Source organism: Miscanthus floridulus, chromosome 1 (assembly GCF_019320115.1).
Source record: "Miscanthus floridulus cultivar M001 chromosome 1, ASM1932011v1, whole genome shotgun sequence".
NCBI lineage: Eukaryota > Viridiplantae > Streptophyta > Magnoliopsida > Poales > Poaceae > Miscanthus > Miscanthus floridulus.
In genome coordinates this window covers 187,106,720-187,127,700 of record NC_089580.1, presented here as the reverse complement: position 1 = coordinate 187,127,700, position 20,981 = coordinate 187,106,720, and the positions used below count along the sequence as shown (strand labels likewise).

Here is a 20,981-nt window from a genome sequence, read left to right as displayed (position 1 = left end):
GGGTTTTGAGCTGAACAAAATCTTCTTAAGTAACTTAGAGTGATTCATTGATACGATCTAGATGGCTAGATGGTTAGAGGGGGCGGGGTAAAGAGCCTATAAAAATTTCCTACAAACTTCATAAACACTAGTGCAAAGGTGATAAATAAAATAGCAAATCCTAATAACCACTACTTAGCACTATCTCTAATTCACCCAAGCAAGCTCTCTAAACAAGTCTAGTAGCAAATGATTTCTATGCTAGAGCACTTCGCCACACAATAGCTACTAGCTGACTAACTACTCTAGCGAACTAAACAAGAGAGCAACTAACAAGCTACTCTACAAATAACACTTCAACTAAGCTAGAGAGCTATACTACAAGCAACTACCACACACAAGCACAAGATATGATGAAATGAGCCAGTGTTGTAGCTTATACCGAACTAGGCAAGAGATTGACATAAGATTTATCCCCAAGGTTCGGTTGCTTGTCGGCATAACCTACGTCCTCGTTGTGTGGCGAGTCTCAAAGCGATGATTCACGGGCTAACTAGCTACTCAAGCTAGAACCACAAATACGCGCTAACTAATTATCTATCTACTCAAGCTAGCTAGACCCACAACTTGGGTACTGCAAGAATCAAGCTCAAAGAGCCCTCCGACTAGCCACGAGAATTCCACTAGAGTTGCTCTGCTTCGCGATCCCCCCGCAGGGATGAGCACAAGAACCCCTTACAATTGCTTGATCTGAGACGACAACAATCACCAACTGCCCCTCAACGATCTCCACTCCATTGAGTCGTCTAGGTGATGGCAACCACTGAGAGTAACAAGAAAAACCAAGGCTCAATCGATGAACTAGTGTCGCTAGATGCAAATCAACAAAGCAAATGCACTAGATCCCTCCCAATCTCACTTTGGATCAATCACAAGCAAGAAGATGAGTGGGAGGTGTTCATGGAGGCTCACACAAGTATACAGTAATTATACATGCATGAAATAACAAAAGCCTTCTCTTCAGTTACCTTTAAGCTTAAAAGCAGTGTACATCGCAAAATTAGATGACACGCAGAGCTCTCTCCCCTGTATAAATTAATCAGTTAGTTGGTTGACTAACCGAGAGTAGGGATCGATCATAGCATCGATCAAAGCGATATATAGCTGCACATCGCATGATCGAACTGCGCGTTAGCAAGTATATTATTCCTCATGTACAAGTACAACACGACGCGAGCACCCTAATTAACACCTGGGAGATCTCGATCAGCACGTAGTACGTACACTGCTCGATCTCCATGCATGCAAGGCAGCACCACAAGATGCCGTGTCGACGCCTACATATATATAGCTAGATACACACACGCACGTATTATACACCTAATACACGCACACGCACTCGATCTTGTCATCGACGACGACATCGATACCACACGGCGGGGTATGGCCGGCTAGTTAGCTAGCTAGTGATCACCTCTTCCAAGAGCCTGTACCTCCGGACCCTCGGCCTGCCACGCGCGACGCTGGGCGACGGCGGAGGGGCGTCGTGGTCGGTACGAACGACGCGGCTGCCAAGGTCCGACGCTGACCGCCGCTGCGCATGCTGCTGCTGCTTCTTGATAGGCTTGCTCAGGTTGGAAGACGCAAAGTCGCCGCGAGCGGCAACCTTTAGCGATCTTCCGCTGCCGCTGCCGGTCGTGTCACCGCCGTGAGGAGCCGACCGGGCAGCCGCTTTGCCGGCGGATCTCGGCGAGTTAGAAGTAGAAGCCACGCCCCCATCCGCCCTGAGGCACCAGTTGCAGGTGCCGTACGACTCCACCTTCGGGTACCGATCCGTGCAGTATCTGATACACGATCACGTACATACATACACATACGTGAGCAGCAGAACACATTAGCCAGATGCTCGTGTATAAATATGTATAGATATATATACTGGCAAGTACGTTATTGTATGCAAAATTATGAGGTGAACATGTCGTACATTCACGTGAATTAATTAAGAGCCGCAGGTAACAAACAGTGGCGCTGTTGGGTTCGGATAAAAATCAGAGATATATATATATATATATATATATATATATATATATATATTTTGAATTGAAAGAAGGAAAACAGCTATGTATATAGCACGGCTTAAAAATCAAAGTCGAGCGAATGTGCATAGGCCCAGTTTCGTTTGACAATTTGGCGACGTGCGGAAAGTGTACGGAGCAAATTAAAAGGACAGGCGACGAAAAGGATCGTCGATCGGGTGGTAGATGGAGATCAGATGCACGTACACAAACTTTTGGAGTTCTGCTGGGGGCGAGAATAATAGTAGCGCTGATGAGCAGTTTCTGCAGTTTCACGTGTTGTGTCCAGAAAAAAAGGCTGTGCAGGTTGACATCATCAGCTCATGAACTATCAGTTCGATCATGTGGTGGGCATTTCTAGATTCAAAGCAGCCAGATGGTGTGGTTCTTCAAGATTATATTCCGAATTCAACAGCTTTTCTTCTTCGAGAACGCGCAGGAGAACCACGCATCTTTGCGTTCATTGGAGAAATTTCCTAAAACTATCAGGAATAGGACTAGTAGTATACGTGGGCAAGAAATAAAACCAAAGCACCTAGCTAGCGCACATGTATCTGGCCCCGATTCGATTCACAAATAAAAGCGCGCAAATAAAGTGAACAAATCCCCGATGCGCACGGTCACAAGCAAAAGAGATCGATGGAATTTTAATATATTCATAAGTACAGTAATCGATGCTACTGCAAGCGCAGATCGAATTAGGGATCGGATCGGCCGCACGTACGGACATGAGCGACGACGAACGCGCATTTTATAAGATGAATAAAATTGATTGATTAGAGAGATCGACCGGAGGGTGGATGGATACACGTACGTGTGCTGGGAGCGGACGGAGCAGACGGAGCAGCGGAAGAGCTCGGGCAGGAGGCCGCGGTCGCCGCACATGCAGCAGACGGCGCCGTCCGGCGGCGAGCCGCTCCAGCCTTCAGCGGCGGCGCCTGGCGGGGACGACGCCTTGCCGCTCCCCATGGAGCAATCGATCGAGATCTCAGGGGCAGGATGCGTGGAGCATCAGTAGGTGCCGCATGCGATCGACCGGCCGCCGGATCGAGAACCCAGGGCCGCGCGCTCGACTGGTAGCTTGCGGCTCGGTCGCTTGATTTCTCGTCGCTCCTCCGGGATGGTGAGACGATGGTGTTGGCAAACTTGCGGGTGGATGTCCTGGAGCCGGGGAGGTGGCTGGAGGCAGGAAGTAAAGGTGGTGGTGCTGCTGGTGCCTGATGGCTGATGCGGTGTCTTGTGCTGTCCTCACACATCTCAAGGTCTTGCGGAAGCTGCCCTCTTTTGTCCTCTTCCTGCCATGGCCGGTAAAGATTTTCTGTAATATTTTATTCACTGGTTGGTTTTTGCATTCTACACCTTCAGATTTTGTAGTTTTACCTTTTTGACCTGTTCGGCTGTCTTTCTAGACGGTGCTTGGCCTGCAAACATCTACGGTATTAACAGTTTTTTGTGTCTAAACAACTGAGCAGCTGCTGTGAATGATACCAGCCGATTTGCTTCACGCACGAGAATTTTGATCCAACAAAACTGAAATAGCAAATTCTAAATTTCAAAAAAGATCTTGTACATGCTCATGTATTATGTCTTTATATAAGAAGAACTAAGTTTTTCTATATTTGCTCTAGTTCTTTTCCATATTCAAGATTAGGATCAAGTTTTTTTTCCTTTCTATCAAAACCATAGGAGCTTGCAGTTCAATTGAAGCCGTCGCTGTAAAAAAAATATACAACATGCTTTCATGACTACACTAAGACTAAATCTGCCGTTCATTACCATAGACTAAAAATAATTAACAGCCACGGTGGGCAGGTCGGCCAGGGACTAAAAAAGGAGCCACATGAATAGCATAACTTACAAGGGGCCAGCGCAAAAAATCACCTCATGAAAAAAATAAAATAATCATAGCAGAACAAACAAACAAGACGTCCTTGTGAGTGGCAAGACCGTGAATAGGACGGCATCGAGGCCCAAACCCTTTCCTCTGAGGAATAATTGCAGCTGGGTGGATGGACATCGTTGGACGGCCGGGCAAACGTGGGCCGGCCTTCACGATACGAGAAGCTACCGTCCCTCCACTGCCGCGCGGGGCCCAGACGGCATCGGTCCGCCTGTCAGATCTACGTGGTGCCGTGCGGCGCGAGGAGGGTGGTCGACCTTGCGCGCTGCACGCTGGCCTGTGGGCCTAAAGCAAACGAGGCGATGGCATCCCATGTAAATTGCGAGCGAACGCGGGGGCGGAGGTAGAGGGGTACTGGGGTCCATGTTTGACCCCTCTACATGACGCGACCGCGACAGCCAATAGGAAGGTACGGGGCCCACGTTGATCCGATGTGGCAATAACTTCGACCGTCCAGCCCATCCGAATGTGACTAGGGTATTTTCAATTTTTCAGTGCTAGATTATTGTAGTTCTTTTCTTTTTAAATTGTAAGTGTCGTTTTTATTAAGGTGACATCTTATTAAATTGGAATGGATTTTTTATTGGAGTTCGGGGAGAGTTGTAAAACGCGAGCTAGTGCCTCACGTTAACTAAACTAGCTTAGTGGCAAATTTCGACTTCTTCTGATGAATTGATAGTGATGGGTGCCCGCATGCACATAATACTGAGATTACCATATCATTCTTTGTCTTGACTCTTGCGTCGATGAACCTTTTTTTTTTTGCAGCGGCAGGCGTGCAAGTTGAGAGACACAAGTTGACGAGGGTTTTGTTTGGTCCAAAGGAAACCGGAATTATCTAATGATGGTTGATGAGGTATAATCCGCCGGCTGGCCTCGCCGCGCCGACATGCCAGCCGGCAGAAGGTAGTGGGCAAGTGGCCGGGCGTTCGTTGGTGAACCTATTAGAAGTAGCGGGGCATCAGCTGCAAGCGTATTGGTATCGCTAAGGCCTCGCTAGTCCGAAACTTACTGAAAAACCTAGCTAAATTATTATAAGAAAAAAAATACCATTTCAACCAAAAAAAATTCAAACAAATCAAATATGAGATAAGCCAGAGTATCGCTAGAGGCTACCTAGAGCCTTCCGGATAGGACCGGCAAGGAAGCAGTCCCGTCCCCTACTCCCTGAGTGGCATACAACACACAACAGCTTCTGGAAACCGAGGCTACGTGACGCTAACCATCATGTCTCTGCCTCTGGTTGTTTCCAGGCTGCGAGCTGCTGTGGTTTTCGAACACACCATTCCATACGAGAATATATCATTAGACAGCTCTAACAACCAACTTTTACATCAAAGAGTGAAAAACATTATGTTCTTAAGAGCAACTTTTATAGCAAATTCGATTTTCATGTGACCAATACATTTGGAAAATTGTCCGAACGTCTAATCACTCAGATTTGACATCATATCTCCACACAAAGGTCATCTCTTGAGGTCTCATGCATTGATTATTCATCATACGTCAAAAGCAGGATATTCCTAACCTTAACGTACGGAGCACAAACAAAAGGAAATACACCTTACCTAAATCCAAGAAAATAGACAAAACATATATAGCAAAGTAACAGTGCTATACAATAACCCAAGAAAATAGACAAAACCTATGTCTTCAAGGGAAAATATACCCCAAACGTCAACCACAAACTAGCATGACCTAACTGCGGCACGCAGAGACAAGAATACTGCACTTGTACATCTGTGATTTTCACTTATTGCAGAGTTTCACCTATCTACAATCTGTACAAGGGAATGAATCCACACAGCATTACACACGCGTATGAATCATTATACCACCCCAAACCACATCATAGGTCCAGTGTTTATTGACATCTCAAGTAATAGTTTCAGCACCGGCACACCTGCTTATCTATCCAGGTGTGTCTACACTCTATAACCGCAACAAGGCCTTGCGATTTCACTAATTCAAACATAGGCTGCTTGTAGCTTGGATGATATCATTCTTCCAACTATAACCCTTGTCCTGGAAGAGCTAAAACAAAAGGTGTAATTGTGTTCAGCTCACTTTAGCAAACTGATTCCTTTGGATGCCTTAAATTTTTATGTGAATACAAGTACCTCAGCAACTCCAGTGATAGTAAATCAGCTCTGGGCACACTCGAAACCTTCTGAAAATTCATGCATCCGAAATCGTTCCAAAAATTCAAAAGGCCTGCATATAGAATGTAGTCTTTTCCAAATCAGAACTAAAAGATAATACACACTGCTGAGTTAATGTCATTACATATTTACATTAGACCCAAGTCAAGGCAGGGTGAGTAACATCAGCCAAGGGGAGTACATTGTGTTTATATAATTCAATTTGGCTATTCTTTCTCCTTCTAGAATCAAATTGAATTGTTGCAAGATTCACGAAAACCACGAAAGTTGAGTAAGCCAAAAGCAAACATACAAGGCGTATGTGGTAATGAATAATAAAAAAAAATCTATTGTTGACCTAATTTCAAAGATAGTCTGAGCACCGGAAGAAAATGGTGGAATCATGTCAAATATTACTTCTGATAATTTGATTGAACAACAGCAATCGCGGTAAGGTACCAAGTGCATAGTAAAGCTTGGATGTCTTACAGTACAATTTGACGGTTCCGACATAACTTCCGCTGATTATTCTCTATGGCACTTAATACATCAGGTTCTGGTCCAGCAACCATAGATGTAGCATTTGCATCGGGTGTCCATAGCTAATAACAAAATAAAAACAGAGAGCCATTTAGTGCTTCAGTAGAATATGTGAACCTATTATAAGACGTTTTGGCTCTAGATAAATAGCGTTTGCTATGCACTTAGATATACACTGTCTATATACATAATAAAACAATGTATCTAGAAAAGCCAAAACGTCTTATAATTTGGAACGGCGGGAGTACCACTGAACAATGACATGTCACAACCATTCACTCATTGCAAGTATGAAGGACCAGGGCCAACATGTCAGAGATACAGTTGTTGCATATATGAACATAGAAGTTATTTAATGGAATGTGGGAAACAGCGCTGTATTGTATAATCAATTGCAACTAGAAATATAGATTATATACCTTTATCGTGTTATCGATTCCGCTTGTTGCAACGGCACAATCAAAGGGATGAGACTGTATGCAGTTCACGACTATGGAAAACGTAAAACACATTAGAAGCAGTATTAAAAAGGTATCAGAAAAGGAAGTTGAAATATAATCACCAGCTCCATCCCCTGCAAGCATTTTAATAAGCCTTCCTGTTCTCTTCTCCCATATGAACCATCTACCATCATCACTTCCACTGGCAATAAACTCCCCTGTTGTAAGAGGAATAAAGCACAAGAGAGTCAAGAACCACACGGACAAGCTCACCTTAACCAACAAATTTTGAATCCAATTAGGTTGTTTCACAGGAAGATTGGTCATTTCAATGTGTTAACACAGCATGGACATTTACTATTTTTATTGACCCGAGCTATGTTTATTTCATGAATCTCATAAGGCGCAGTCAATGGAGGCAGTTATGCACAGTAAACTAGGTGCTACTGTAAGTCCAGACTCCAGACTCCAGATCTTTTTATTGCCTTCAAAACAACAGTATTTAACTAAAGGCTTACTTCCTCCATCCCAAAATAAGTGCTCATCTTGCACTTCGAGGAGCCAATCAATCTTAAGTCTTAAGCTTGACTAAATATATACAAAAAAGTTATTAATGTTCATGGTACCAAATAATCACGTCATATACTTTCATAGTAAACCTATTTAGAAATACAAATGTTGATACTATTTCTGCAAATCTAGTCAAACTTAAGATTAATTGACTCCTTGACGTACGAGATGAGTACTTATTTTGGGACGGAGGGAGTACAACACAGAACAAGTCTCTCTTACTCTTACATGAAAGGTTTCTGTTATTATAAAATCCCCAGATGAAAAAAAATACAACAATGCAACAAAAAATAGCCTAACCTTGCTCACCAAGAAAGCTGGCTTGTTTTATATCTGTCCCTACATTGCAGTGTGCAACATATCTTTGTTTCATATCAATGGCAACATCTGACTGCATTGCACAATTGGAACAATTTGTGAAAATCAATGCAATAGGCCAACAGCATTAAATACATACACGTTATTAGGTATAGAATGAAACTGTAAGAATAAAGGAAAAAAGAATACCTGAAAAGCAGAATCGTCGTTTGAGCAGACTCGATTGACCCATTCTCATCAGTGTGTTCATTGGTTTGATCCTCTCTTCGATGAAATCGGAAACTTAAACTACCCCGGAAGACACCTTGATCATTCTCTCGGCTTTCATCACCAGATACCGATGTCTTGTAGTCCAATTCCATTTCATCATCATAATCTGAATCTTCTCGTCCCTCCTGTGAGGAACCACCACCATCGGGTCTAAATAATATATCACTCAATGAGCGTAATTTTCCATGAGTATCAGCTTTGGAGTTCCCATTTTGATCTGTTCTGTTCTTCTCAAGCTCAGCTGCTTGCACAAAAGAAATCCAAGAAAATATAGAAGAGCAACATGTTTAAAATTTCAATTCCTCGACTTCAACACCCAAGGCATGAAAGTAGAAAGAAGAATAATGGACAGATGAACAAAAGTGCAAATGCATGTTCACAAGAAGTAAATTCTAAGTTCATCTGTTTATCAGTGAACAGCCTAAATATATTCATGGAAATGCTACCATATACGGAAGATTAATAAGCACAGTTCATTAGACATGAGGAAAGCATCTTCTTGGCCATTTAGAATGCACATAATCTCCAAAATAATCAGCACATAAGCTAAAGCTACACAACAAAATAAATAGTTTATGCTGTTATTTGCATGTACTCACCTGAAGCAACGCGCTGCTTGAAATCATCCACCTGCTCCCTCAATTGCCAATGAGGCGGAAGAAGACTATTTGCCGCCTCTGCATACTCAGATGCCTCCTTCAGTCTTCCTAACTACACAAAGCATGGCAGCTATTTATGAGATGGACGGTTATTGTCATCCTATTTCACAAGCTCATTTAAACAAGGATTTGAATTCCATTAGCAAGTTCCAAAGTCAACAATTTTAAAAACCAACTATATTCAATACAGGGACTAACAAAACCAAAAGCGGATGACATAATTAAACAAAAAAGGATAGCTTATTGGGATAATTAAGGCCCCAAAAGTAAGAGATTGTTTATGACCATATTTCCCTGAGAAGGAATAGGAAAACATAAAAACTTATAAATTTATCAAAACCCCTCATGCTAGTGTGAAACTTAACATTCTAAAAGAAGTAAAGAACATACTCAAGGAAGGCTTGACCAATTCCCGTATAAATACAGAAGTACCAGACTATTTGACAGTAAATCCATATGTTATTCTGAGTGATTTACTGATGCTTACCTGCAATAGTGCCTCAGCCATATGTAAGTGTGCCTGATATGATGTGGCATCAATCTTCCGCGCTCTATTGCAATCTCGAATCGCCATGTAAACATCATTTTTCCACTGTCCTCTGTAGATCAAATTCTATGATCCCTACTTTTAATGTGGAACAGAGCTCTCACAAATGATAAAGAAAGCAGACAAACCTTTAGGTACAATGCTGCTCGAGTACACAAAAACTCATGCCTCATGTCATCATCAATATCAGGTTTTATTGATTCAAGAACTTCACTGCATGCTTCAATCCCACGCATTAAGTTCTTGCCTGTCTCCAGAGATCTGGTTGCGACTTGCATAAATTTCTTGCACATATCTACCTGAAACGGGCGCCAAGAAAGGCACAAGGGTTCAATATGTGTCGCAGACCAAGATACAGATATTACATGGTGATGTCATTTTTCTCACCCTAGACAAATTTCTTGAAGTTGTATTTACTGAAGCCTTCTTTTCTTTTGCATGTTCTTTTGCTGGTACTTTGTGAAAAGGGGGTACGAATAATTGCTCCCGTACATAGTCTGCTGTGTATCTAACTGAACTAATATTATCTGAACAGATAACATTATAAACATATCATATTGTATATGCCATTGAATTGAAACAGTGGCACATAGACTAAAAGTGTATAATAGATGTGACAAAAAGGCACAAAGTGAGTTATTTCATAATACCTGGTCAACATCAAACAGATAAACATGTTCACCACTGTAACTTAAAAGAACCTCCTTCCCATTTGGGCTGAATGCAACATGTGTAAGGTGCAAATATGTCTTCTTCTGCTAACAAAACGGGGGCAGAAAGTCAACGAGAAGAACACAACTATAGTTCAAGGTAAACAAATGTGAAACTAAAAAACTCATTGAAGTGGCGTACTGTTAACAAGCATTAAAGCACTAGAACTAGTATTTTCTACTCCCTCAGTTCCAAATTATAAGTCGTTTGGCTTTTCTAAGTACATCACTTTTGCTATCCAAATATACACTGTGTCTAGATACATAGCAAAAGGTATGTACCTAGAAAGCCAAAATAACTTATAATTTGGAACGGAGGGAGTATAAAATAAGACAGTTAAAACTTAAGACTCATTGCCATTATGGCATGAAGTCAAAACCCAATTGCCAAAATACCATCCAAAGTTATGAGTTATGACATCACCAAATAAGGCTAACAGATGTGTCTATGACCAGTGGGTCCGCATCCAGCAGATGTTTTGGTAGTGTCACAACTTTGGATTGTATTTTGGCAATGATCACAGTAGTTTAATGGTATGGAGGCAATTTTACCATAATAAGGCTAACAGAACTATTGAAACTGACCACACCATTTTACAAATGCTCTCTGGTTCAAGGGAGGAATCAGAAAAAGAATGTATCTTTACCATGTTTCCTTCTCACATGATAACTTTTGTAGCACATACATATACGATTTACAATTATTGACTTCATACAAGCAAAGCTACAATGGTCGCCAACTTCATCATAAGCAACTGAAACAACACAGCATAACAATCAAATGAAAGAATGAACTCACACTGTCAGCAAGATGCAATGGGCAGAACATTTTAACGCATGGCGGCAGCTTCCTTTTGGTTTGACACGAGCTCAATGGTGGAAGCATTCTCCTATCGTACAGCCTAGCAAATGCATCACTGCATGAACATCATGTAGCAGAGAAGTGCTAGTCATTAGTCAGGTATAAAAACACAAAAGGCTCATTATGTACTGACTGTTGATGACAAGAAGCTAGGTTACCTCCCGCCAACAAGGATTTGATGGGGACAAACAGAGCTAATGTCACAAGACTTCAGTGCCAATGGATGTTGGGTAGATCAGCTAAAGACTTCTTTGCTCACACACCGTAGATCAAGCTGCCAAAAATGTGTAATGCAGAAAATAAAATCAGAACCACGTCCATACTAGATCAGCTAATATTATTAGCGAGCATTTATCTTCATTCTTCAAGCAGAATAGAATCCAGAAGGAGAAAAAATGGACTACTGGTATAAATCAACTAATAAGCAGATCCAGATACCTCCAGAAGTTCTAAAAAAAAACTAAAGTAAATTACGAACATAACATTTCAAATAAAAAAAAACAAAATACCCCCAAAGTATAATTTGGATTGCCGTTATTATATTTCGAAATATCTAAAACAAGGGAAAAGTTATTGACAAAAATTGAACAGCATAAGCTGGACAGACTAAAATGGCATGCTCCATGTCAAGAATGTAGTGAAGCAACCACAAGTAGAACACAGCAAGGAAAGAAGTACAGAATGCTCACAAGCACATTACGGCATTCCTGGTTAGCAGATCCTGCACGAGGACAGGAACTACACTCCCGAAAATCATGTTGTCTCAGAGTACCATCCTCGCTTGCACTCCACACTACGTTAGGATTGCCAACTTCAACCTACATGTGGCAACAAACAAAAGTATTACCGAATGATGCAGAGGCTAAAAAAAGTACAAATATAAGTGCAAGGGTGAGCAGAACACATCTCAAATGATAAGACAGAAAATGCAACACATCAATGTCTAAACATTCAGATACGGAGAACAAATTTAGAGCGGTGCAATATGTCAGGCTGTCAGCTGTTCTAAAGAATAACTTCAAGTTTTACAAAAAGCCGTTCATCCAGGACTTCTTTCAGAATTTTGTCAAAATTAAATGCAAATTTTGTCATGCTCTAGAATTTCAAATACGAAATAATGGCCCATCAGCATGCTAACTTACAGCTAGTTTCTGACCCTTCTCGAGTGACACTGGTAAACCGCTGTTGGTTCCATAGAAATTTCTCTAGGCCTTCTGCCACTTAATCGAGACATATTGAAAACACGAACCTGGAAAAGAATTAGTAACTGAGTTGAAGAAAGACCCAATATAATAGGGATACAAAATCATTAAAAAGAAAAGAAAGAGGTAGGAGGTAGGAGTACCTCTGCATCTCCTGCTCCAGAGACTACTACTTCATCACATGTTTCCGGACAAACTTTGTGCAAAAGATATTTGCAGAATGGCCAGTGTCAATATTCATGCACCACTCTCGGTTATTATAATTCCAGATGTTAATCTGCAGAACAAGTAGTCAACCAATACTAAACATTTGTCAAGAATCTTCTCCTACTTCGAGGTCATACCATAAAATATTAAAGCAAGTCACATAGGAAATATCTAAGGGCTACTGAAGCAAAGTCTCTTTTCACAAGAAGATGGTCTCATTCCTAAAGAAAAACTTTTTATTCCTTTGGTCCACAGCTTAAAATCCAGATGCCCAAATGAAAATCAAGATATAACTTCTTATGTTTGGTAAAAGCATAAACACACTACCATGCCGCCTTCAAAGATCAGATCCACGATACAATTAACCACAATGGTCTGTCCTGTCACATATAAAGAAAAGACTACCGTGCACTACCTATATCAATAGATATTACCATTTAACCTTATGACTTACAAACTTAGTCCTTCTGACCAAAGCATATAGATGCAAAAGACAAAAGAAGTTCATAAATCTCTCAAAGCCACTCTCAGGTACTATAGTTCAGATAGAGAAGTGAGAATCCAAATAAATAAAAAAGATCGTGAAAAAAATAATCATATTAGCTAACCAATCTAGGCTTACTCTAGTGTCATCTGATCCTGATACAAGAAGCGAACCACTTGAGTTCCATGCGATAGCATTCACGCAACCTGCGTGACCCTGTTCAATACCACAAAAGAAAGAATCATCGTAAAATGCAAGCAAAGAGGAAGTGGCTTCAGCTTTTTACTCAACAGCACACATAATTCCAGCACGCCAACAAGAGATTCATTCATATATATGAATGCACATGATAAGACACTGAATGAAAATGTTAGTTAGATACCTCCATCTCCTTTTCCAAAGCAAGCTTTTGCACTAGAGAAGAATGGAACTGTACTTTTTTCTTAATGTCCTGCAAAGGAGAAAATATTAGTTGCACTTGCATTATGCTTTGGCTTAAACCATAAGTAAGATATGCACAATTACAGAATGCAGGAGCAAAGAAGAACAGTACAAACGATACATTTAACCTCTGTCAAAAAAAAATACAATTAAGTGTCCTTATAATTCAAGATATGCTCCCTCCATTTCAAATTAAGTCGGTCTGTCTTTTCTAGATACATAGTAAAAGGTATGTATCTAGACATAGTGTATATCTAGATACATAGCAAAAGTTATGTATCTAGAAAAGCCAAAATGACTTATAATTTGGAATGGAGGGAGTAATATCTAACCAAGTAATGCTGCCAGGAAAGCAGTTGCTGACCTATATAAAATCAAATTCCAATAAAAGAAAGCCCTTTGTCGTGAATGTTTCAGTTGATGGTGATGCTGGACCAGACCTCTTTGCCTGGTAACTAATAAGTAAAGAAGAATGTGGATAGTGGGGGATTGTAAATAGACAAACTGGTGTTCGTTTTCATTGCTCTCTTTCTAACACAGATGACATGCTTCAGGTGTTGGATCAATTTCTTCATAGGCTTACATGATGCTTGTTGCCTTCTTTTATTCCTATAAATACAGTTTCCTGAAGAAATAAATAATTATTGATGCCCATGTATTTATAACTGGTCCATAAGTCACCATACATATGTAAGTTGAGACGAAAAGATCTACTGCGAAGAGCATGCCACATATTAGCTTGTAAGGAGCAGTGTGCACACTCTGCACACAGAACATAGGGTATTTTTTTGTGAGAAATAACATCACTGTATGAATCCTTTGCTCCATGCATATATAATATGTATAAAAGGCCATATCATTTCACAATTACCTAAAGATCTCACAGTCGCTAAGAATTGATCAATCTGTGTTCTTTTGTAGTGTTTCACTTTCCCCTTAAACATTCAGCAGGTTGTTTCAGATTTGCACCGCATAAAGAGCAAGAATTCTAAAGTCAACTTGATGCTGCTGCATTTCAGAAGTTGCCCGAATATGAATTCCTAAAGACAGATAAGGTACATAGCAAACCGCTATTTTAATCCAACTACTGGTATCAGGCTGCCGCATCGAAAGCACTCGAACAGCAGCTGGTTCCTCCATGTCCACAAACCCTTGTGAGTTTCAACCTAATCAAAAGCACCGATCCGGAAATGAAACCCAGCACCCACTAACTCATCCAAAACCGCCCCGCCAATCACTCCTGCCCCATCGATTCGCCGGCACGAACCCTGACGAATCGGCCAATTCGATCCCAAAGCAAAGCACAAATGCCGCCTAAAGAGCTAGGAGAAATTTCAAGGGTTTGCTGCTCTGAGGGGCCTTACGGGGGAGCCGTGGAGGCTGCGGGCGTCCAGGAAATCGGTGACGCTGCCGTCCGAGAAGGGCCACCGCAGCTTCTCCGCCGCGTCCATCTCCAGCTACCCTCGCCGCCTCTCCCTCTCCCGCGTCGCCAGCCGCCAGCTTCCGCGCGATCGCCGCGAACCGGGTTGGGGGATGCTTCTGGACACTCTGCGTCCTTCGGGGCTCGAGGGTCGGGGAGGAAGGGTTGAGAGGTCTGGGTTCCAGGAACAGGAAGGGTTCCAGAGACAGAGAGAGGGCGCCCCCGGGTCGAAGTGGGGGAGTGGGACCAGCCGGCCAGCGACGCGTGGAGCCACCGCTGAACGAGGCGTGGCCTGCCAGGTGGGGCCTACCACCGCCTTCTTTTTGTTTTTGTTTTTCCTTTTATTTTATATATGCCCTTGGATTAGGATGGTGGATGGTTTTAGGGGCGAACTCAGAATCATGGCGTCCAATCAAAAGCCAACTACTCGCAGAATTGACTGAGGAAGTTCTTATGAAAAAGCATGTCTAAAATAAGTTTTAAGGTCTATTTAAAACGTAGAAATTTTATGAAAATCGCATAGAAATTCTATAGAAATCAATTCAATTTTATACGAGAAACTTACGAATTGAGGGGAAAATCCACATTCCAAACATGCTCTTACCGTGTGTTGGCTCTTGCAGCAGCGTAGCTAGCGAGCAAACTAAGAGTGTTTAAATAAGGGGAATAAAGTTTAGGGTGTCACATCGAATGTCGTATGGGGTGTCACATCGAGTGTTTGGATAGTAATAATAAAATAAATTACAGAAATCCGTGAGACGAATTTATTAAGCCTAAGTAATCCGTCGTTAGCACATGTTTACTGTATCACCACATTGTCAAATCATGGACTAATTAGGCTTAAAAAATTCCTCTCGTAAATTAGACGTAATCTGTGCAATTAATTATTTTTTTAGTCTATATTTGATACTCCATGTATGTGTCCGATAGGGACTAAATTTTAAGAAAAGAAACTAAATAAGCTCTAATACAGTAATTTTGTAGTTTTGGCTTTTCAGAATCTTGAGTGTAATACATGTTAGAACTTCTGGGCATCATCTGCGGTTTAGGCAACCGCCGATCATCATGTCCAATGAGAGTTTAAAATGGGACGGCATGTCAGAAATTTTATATAGATTCATTAATTCCTTGGACTTTTTTTTAAGAGCCCTTTTACGGTACTTGAAATTGCCTCGCATTGCCTCCCATTGCCTCTATAAAATATTAATTATCATCATAAAGGGTATGTTGGTCATTTCACGTGCATATCACTGCTCACCGCGCCCTCTCCCCGATCCGCACCCGACGCCGTCGTACCGACTCGCCCTCGCACTCGGCATCGCCCAGTCCCGACCCTGCACAGCCGCCCCCGCCGCCGCCGCCGCCCTCGCACGGCGCCGCGCCGGCCTGCCATCGCCCTCACTGACCTGCTCTTACCTAGCGACCGCTGCCCTACTCTCTCCCTCCCTCTAGCCGCCGCTGGAGACTCGTCGCGACGGCGGCCCAGCCGCGCCGCTGCCCCCGCCCCCAGCGCGAGGGCCGCGGTGGTCGCCTCCATCGCCGCCTTCGTCGAGTCCGCCGGATTCCCGCGCGCCCTCTGCTCTCTCCCTCCCTCTAGCCGCCGCTGGGAGACTCGTCGCGACGGCGGCCCAGCCGCGCCGGCTGCCCCCCGCCCCCAGCGCTGAGGGCCGCGGTGGTCGCCTCCATCGCACGCCTTCGTCGAGTCCGCCGGGATTCCCGCGCGCCCTCGCCGCCCCTCCAGTCCGAGGCCAAGCCTCGAGGTACCAACTCCCCTGTAATCCGATCACATGATGAAACCTCGAATCAATTTGGTTTGTGTTCATTCTGATTCCAAAATTGTTTTGGTGTAATCTGCATAGTTTTTCATATGCCTCTTTGTTCATGTAAAGCTTCACTAGTCATCCGCACAGACACCTCTAAATAACGCTACAATTACTGTCTTGGGCTCGTTTGCAAGCTCTGTTTGAAAGGTCCCTCAGTATAGCTCTGTCCTCGGCCCTATGTATATCCTTGGAAAGTGTCATAGGTATGATCTACTTTCATTCAGGAATCAAAATTTTACTCTGTTCAGTGATTTACAAGCTGTGACGACTGACAACATGTGGTGATAGCATAAACCAATTTGAGATATTTATGAAGTTTGTTACAGAAGTGTTCTAAGACACTTTCATCATGCTGTAGAGATTGTCAGTTAAGGGATTTTACTAGTGATGGCCAAATCATGTCAGTGATGTGGTGTGAAATGCTACTTTTTATAACCCCACATATCGCAATCATTCCTGAACTTGACCATCCTCTTGAGGATCTTTTCAGTATCAGACCATGAGGCCTCATCAGTCATCACTGTCCCTGGTTGATCTGCTGTACAGATTACTTGGTCCACATGATTCACATAAGCCTTTTCAAACTTTATGCACAAACAGGGTGACAGATTAAAAATAAGTGAAGCATGTGGGAGCTTGTTAATGTAATGATATATGCTAAGATAATCCATGTGATTCCAGCCATCTGTGTAGTAGGCAAGGCCTACTTGGCTAATTTTTTAGTAGATAGGCAGTACTGTTGATTCAGTCCCTTGATCAAGTGTAAGCTTAAACAAAAGACTGATCTCACTTGGTTGCAAGTGAGTGAACATGTGTGTGTGACCTTGCGTGGGGCTAAAGGTGTTCTGCATAAATTAAATCGTGTCCACGTGACAACCTGTATGGTGTTTCCAACTAATTGGATTCAGCTACATGTGCCCCGTCAGACATGCTGCCATCAGGATACACTTTGATCATCTCCCACTAGCTGGTTTTGATTGGCGAGTTGGCATATTATATGAATTAATATCATACTTAAGAGCTACATGGTCCCTTCCATAGTATCTTTACCCTGCAATTGGTACTATATGCAGGTCTTTTTGATTGTAATTAAGTTCATTACATAGCTATGGTATGCTATTGAGTCTAGGGTTTAGGGTCAATGTGTCAATTTTCTAAACAGGCAGCACCTAATGATCTAGGATTATATTACTAGTGGCAGTAGATCGTGTGGATTGAATATTCAAGAGACAATGAGAATTTGAAACTTCAAGTGCAAAGTGAATTTCAATAATGAAAACCTGTGCATCCTAATGAAAGCTTCATTTTTCAGGAGGAAATGTCGGATGATGATTCTTTGCTGGAGTACAGTGAAATTGTTATGAAGATGTTTGGCAGTGAGGACGACGGATTTGAGTTTTATAACAACTACGCTTATGAGAAAGGATTTAGTGTGAGAAAGGAATACTGCGAGTGGGACAACGGCCATAATGAGGAGGACCCTTCGGAAGTTTGTTTGCAGCTGTGAAGGTTTCCGCGCAGAGAAGGAGGTGAGGAGGGAGATCAAGAAGCGGAGGCCGCGGAATATCACTCGTTGTGGATGCCGTGCTCAACTTGTGATTGCACAGGATCCGAACACAGAGCAGTGGTGTGTGAAGGATTTCATCGACGAGCACAACCATCCGATGATGGAACCAGACCTTGCTTGCTTTCTGCGTTCACATAGAAGAATCAGCGATGATCAGAAAGCAGAGATTGTGCAGCTGCAAATTTCTGGGATCCGCAAAACACCAGATAATGGATATTATGGTTAGGCGGTACAATGGGTATGATAAGGTTGGATTTACATCAAGGGACCTTTACAATTTCTTCTGCCATCGCAACAAGGCGGAGACACTTTCTGGTGGTGATGCTCGAACAATCCATCAGTTACATGACAGAATCAAAACGTAGAGATCCTGATTTCTTTTTCTAGTACAAGACTGATGGGAGAGGGCACCTGACGGGACTGCTCTGGTGTGACTTTCATGGTCAGATGGATTATAGAAGCGTTTGGTGATGTCATCGTGTTTGATGGCACGTACAAAACGAATCGATACAACCTGACCCTTGTTCCTTTTGTTGGGGTGAATCACCATAAAAGCACGGTTCTTTTTGCCTGTGGAATTCTTTCTCACGAGGATACTGAGTCATATGTGTGGCTGCTTAGGTCATTCTGTGATGCCATGATTCAGAAGCATCCGGTTTTCTGTGATCACCGATGGAGACCGTGCTATGCAGAAAGCAATCAGTATTGTGTGGCCGAATTCATCGCATAGGCTATGCGTAGTGGCATATTGAGGTGTGCATTGCGCGTAATCTTCACACCCAGGATCTGAAGGATAAGGTTAGGGGTTTTCTGTATGATCGTTGCTCCATAGAAAGATTGAGAGGAATGGATAGCATTCTTGGCAAAAGGAGAAAGTTACAGATAAGGACTCGTGGTTGTACCAGATGTATGAGATGAGGGAAATCTGGTGTGCGGCATATCATGCTGGTAAGTGCTACTTAGGACTGAGGAGCAACCAGCGTAGTGAGAGCCTACACTCTAGGGTTCAGTTTAATCTAGATCGGAAAATGACACTGTTAGAGTTGATACAGCACGTTGACCACTGTCTTTCAAAGTTGCGCAGTAATGAAGCGTATCTGGACTTTCAAGCAAGTTCTAAGCCATGCTTACAACCAGATGCTTCAACTATTGAGAAAGAGGCTGCGAATTTGTTCACACCAAGTGTTTATTTTGCCGATGTGCAGTACAGCGTAAAAGCAGCCGACAAGTGTTATTGGATTGAGACTGTAGATGGCTATGATATTGTTGAGTATATTGTTGGAAAGGTTGATAAAGGAGACAAACAATACTATGTGAAATGTGAGATATGCGTTGTTGAACGCAAGCTGAAGGAAATTTCTTGTTCTTGTCTAAAGTTACAATCCCTTGGAACCCCATGCTCACACATCTTCTTTGTATTGGGTCGTCGAGGAGAACACAAGCTTCCAGACTGCTGTGTTTTGGAAAGGTGGACGAGGGGGGCCAAGCGTGGATTTCCTCCTATAAGGAAGAGCGCCATGTATGACTATTCCGATAGCCTACAGAGGTACCATGAGCTACACAATATCAGTCAAACGGCATCCTTCGTAGCATCTCAATCACTTGAAGCATATGGGCGGCTCAAACGCGTTCTTCATGAGGAAGCTGCTATGATCCCTCCAAATGGAGGAGAGAACGGAGGCAAGAGGTTTGGTCCTGTGCTGCCGCAAGCCCTGGATGTTGATTCTGCAGATGTCTTTGATCCCATACATGTGCCTGGCAGAGGGGCCCCGAAGAAAAAGTTGAAGTCAGTTTCAGATAAATCTAAGAAGAAATGTACCCTGTGTAAGGGTGAGGGTCACAATCGGCGAACATGCTCCAAGAGAGAAGAGGTAAGCTAAGTGTAATGTTCATCAAAGCTGAAAACTGGCTGTCTGTGAGGCATGTGTACTTATCGGTAATGTTCCTCTTCATTTGTAGGAAACAATGCTCCCTGAGGATGTGCCGGATATATGATTTGCCAAAGGTAACTAAAATGGCCTAGTCTTGTGTAAACACTACACTGTTTAGCACATTTGCTTTCCTTGTCATGTGAAACCCATACCCTTGCTGTTTGCTGCCTATACTGCTTATTCCTTAAAAGCACCTCAATTTGATGCATCTGCTTGTTTGGTATGTTGGTTGCCATTATGAGCCATTTATTTCTTAACTTTGGACATAATCTTTTACAGGAAGTTTTTGTTTGCTGGTAGTTTACAGTCACATGAGCTTCATACATACACAACTACGCAAATAAAGGGGGAATAACTTGTGAGCACATTTATCTTGAGGTTTCCATATGGATTTTTTGAGTGAATGGTACCACAAACATGATAACTACTCTTGCTTTGAGCAGCTTTTGCTTCCAATAAATGTACTGAAAAATAGTTAATCAATAGAATCTAGGAGCAACTCTTAAGAGTATGCGGATTTCATTATACTATCCTAAGGTTTTATTTTCTGCTGTACTAATCCACTCTTCTACTTGGGCTTGAATAATTGGTTTGCATGGTTTATAATCTAGGACAGGATGAAGCTGATCAGGTCTCAGGACGAGCACTTATTGCTTTATTTCTTATCCTTTCCTGGGTTGTGGTCATTGTTCAATGCTTCACGGGTTGTGACATATTGAGGTGGCGATCATTTATGCAACACATGATATGGCATGGAAAGCTCATTACAGGGAAGTGTTCGACCACGGGATTCGAGAAGCTTTGTGCTGCCTAGGACGTGCAAAATATCTGTAGGTGGCAGTCCAGAGATTTTACACTTTGGAACTCCAATTTTAGTATAGTTAGTTGAGCTGAT

The 20,981-nt window shown here is 42.5% G+C and overlaps 1 protein-coding gene and 1 pseudogene across 1 annotated transcript; both read right to left on the bottom strand.

The window, feature by feature from the left end:
• Positions 1 to 1,003: 1,003 nt before the first annotated feature.
• LOC136505583 (uncharacterized) lies at positions 1,004 to 3,309 on the bottom strand. Its single transcript, XM_066500746.1, has 2 exons — positions 2,869 to 3,309; positions 1,004 to 1,823 (listed from the first exon to the last, which is right to left on the bottom strand). The coding sequence occupies exons 1-2, from the start codon at positions 3,021 to 3,023 to the stop codon at positions 1,439 to 1,441; spliced, it is 540 nt and encodes a 179-aa protein (XP_066356843.1). The 5' UTR covers positions 3,024 to 3,309; the 3' UTR covers positions 1,004 to 1,438.
• Positions 3,310 to 5,604: 2,295 nt separating this feature from the next.
• On the bottom strand, positions 5,605 to 14,977 carry LOC136551397 (protein ALTERED SEED GERMINATION 2-like; annotated as a pseudogene).
• Positions 14,978 to 20,981: the final 6,004 nt, after the last annotated feature.

What these genes read in the sequence shown, in the direction of transcription:
- LOC136505583 (XM_066500746.1), bottom strand. Translation starts at nt 3,023, where the DNA reads ATGGGGAGCGGCAAGGCGTCGTCCCCGCCAGGCGCCGCCGCTGAAGGC. An exon ending in TCCGTCCGCTCCCAGCACAC is followed by an intron (nt 1,824 to 2,868) that starts GTACGTGTATCC and finishes ATCGTGTATCAG; the next exon opens with ATACTGCACGGATCGGTACC.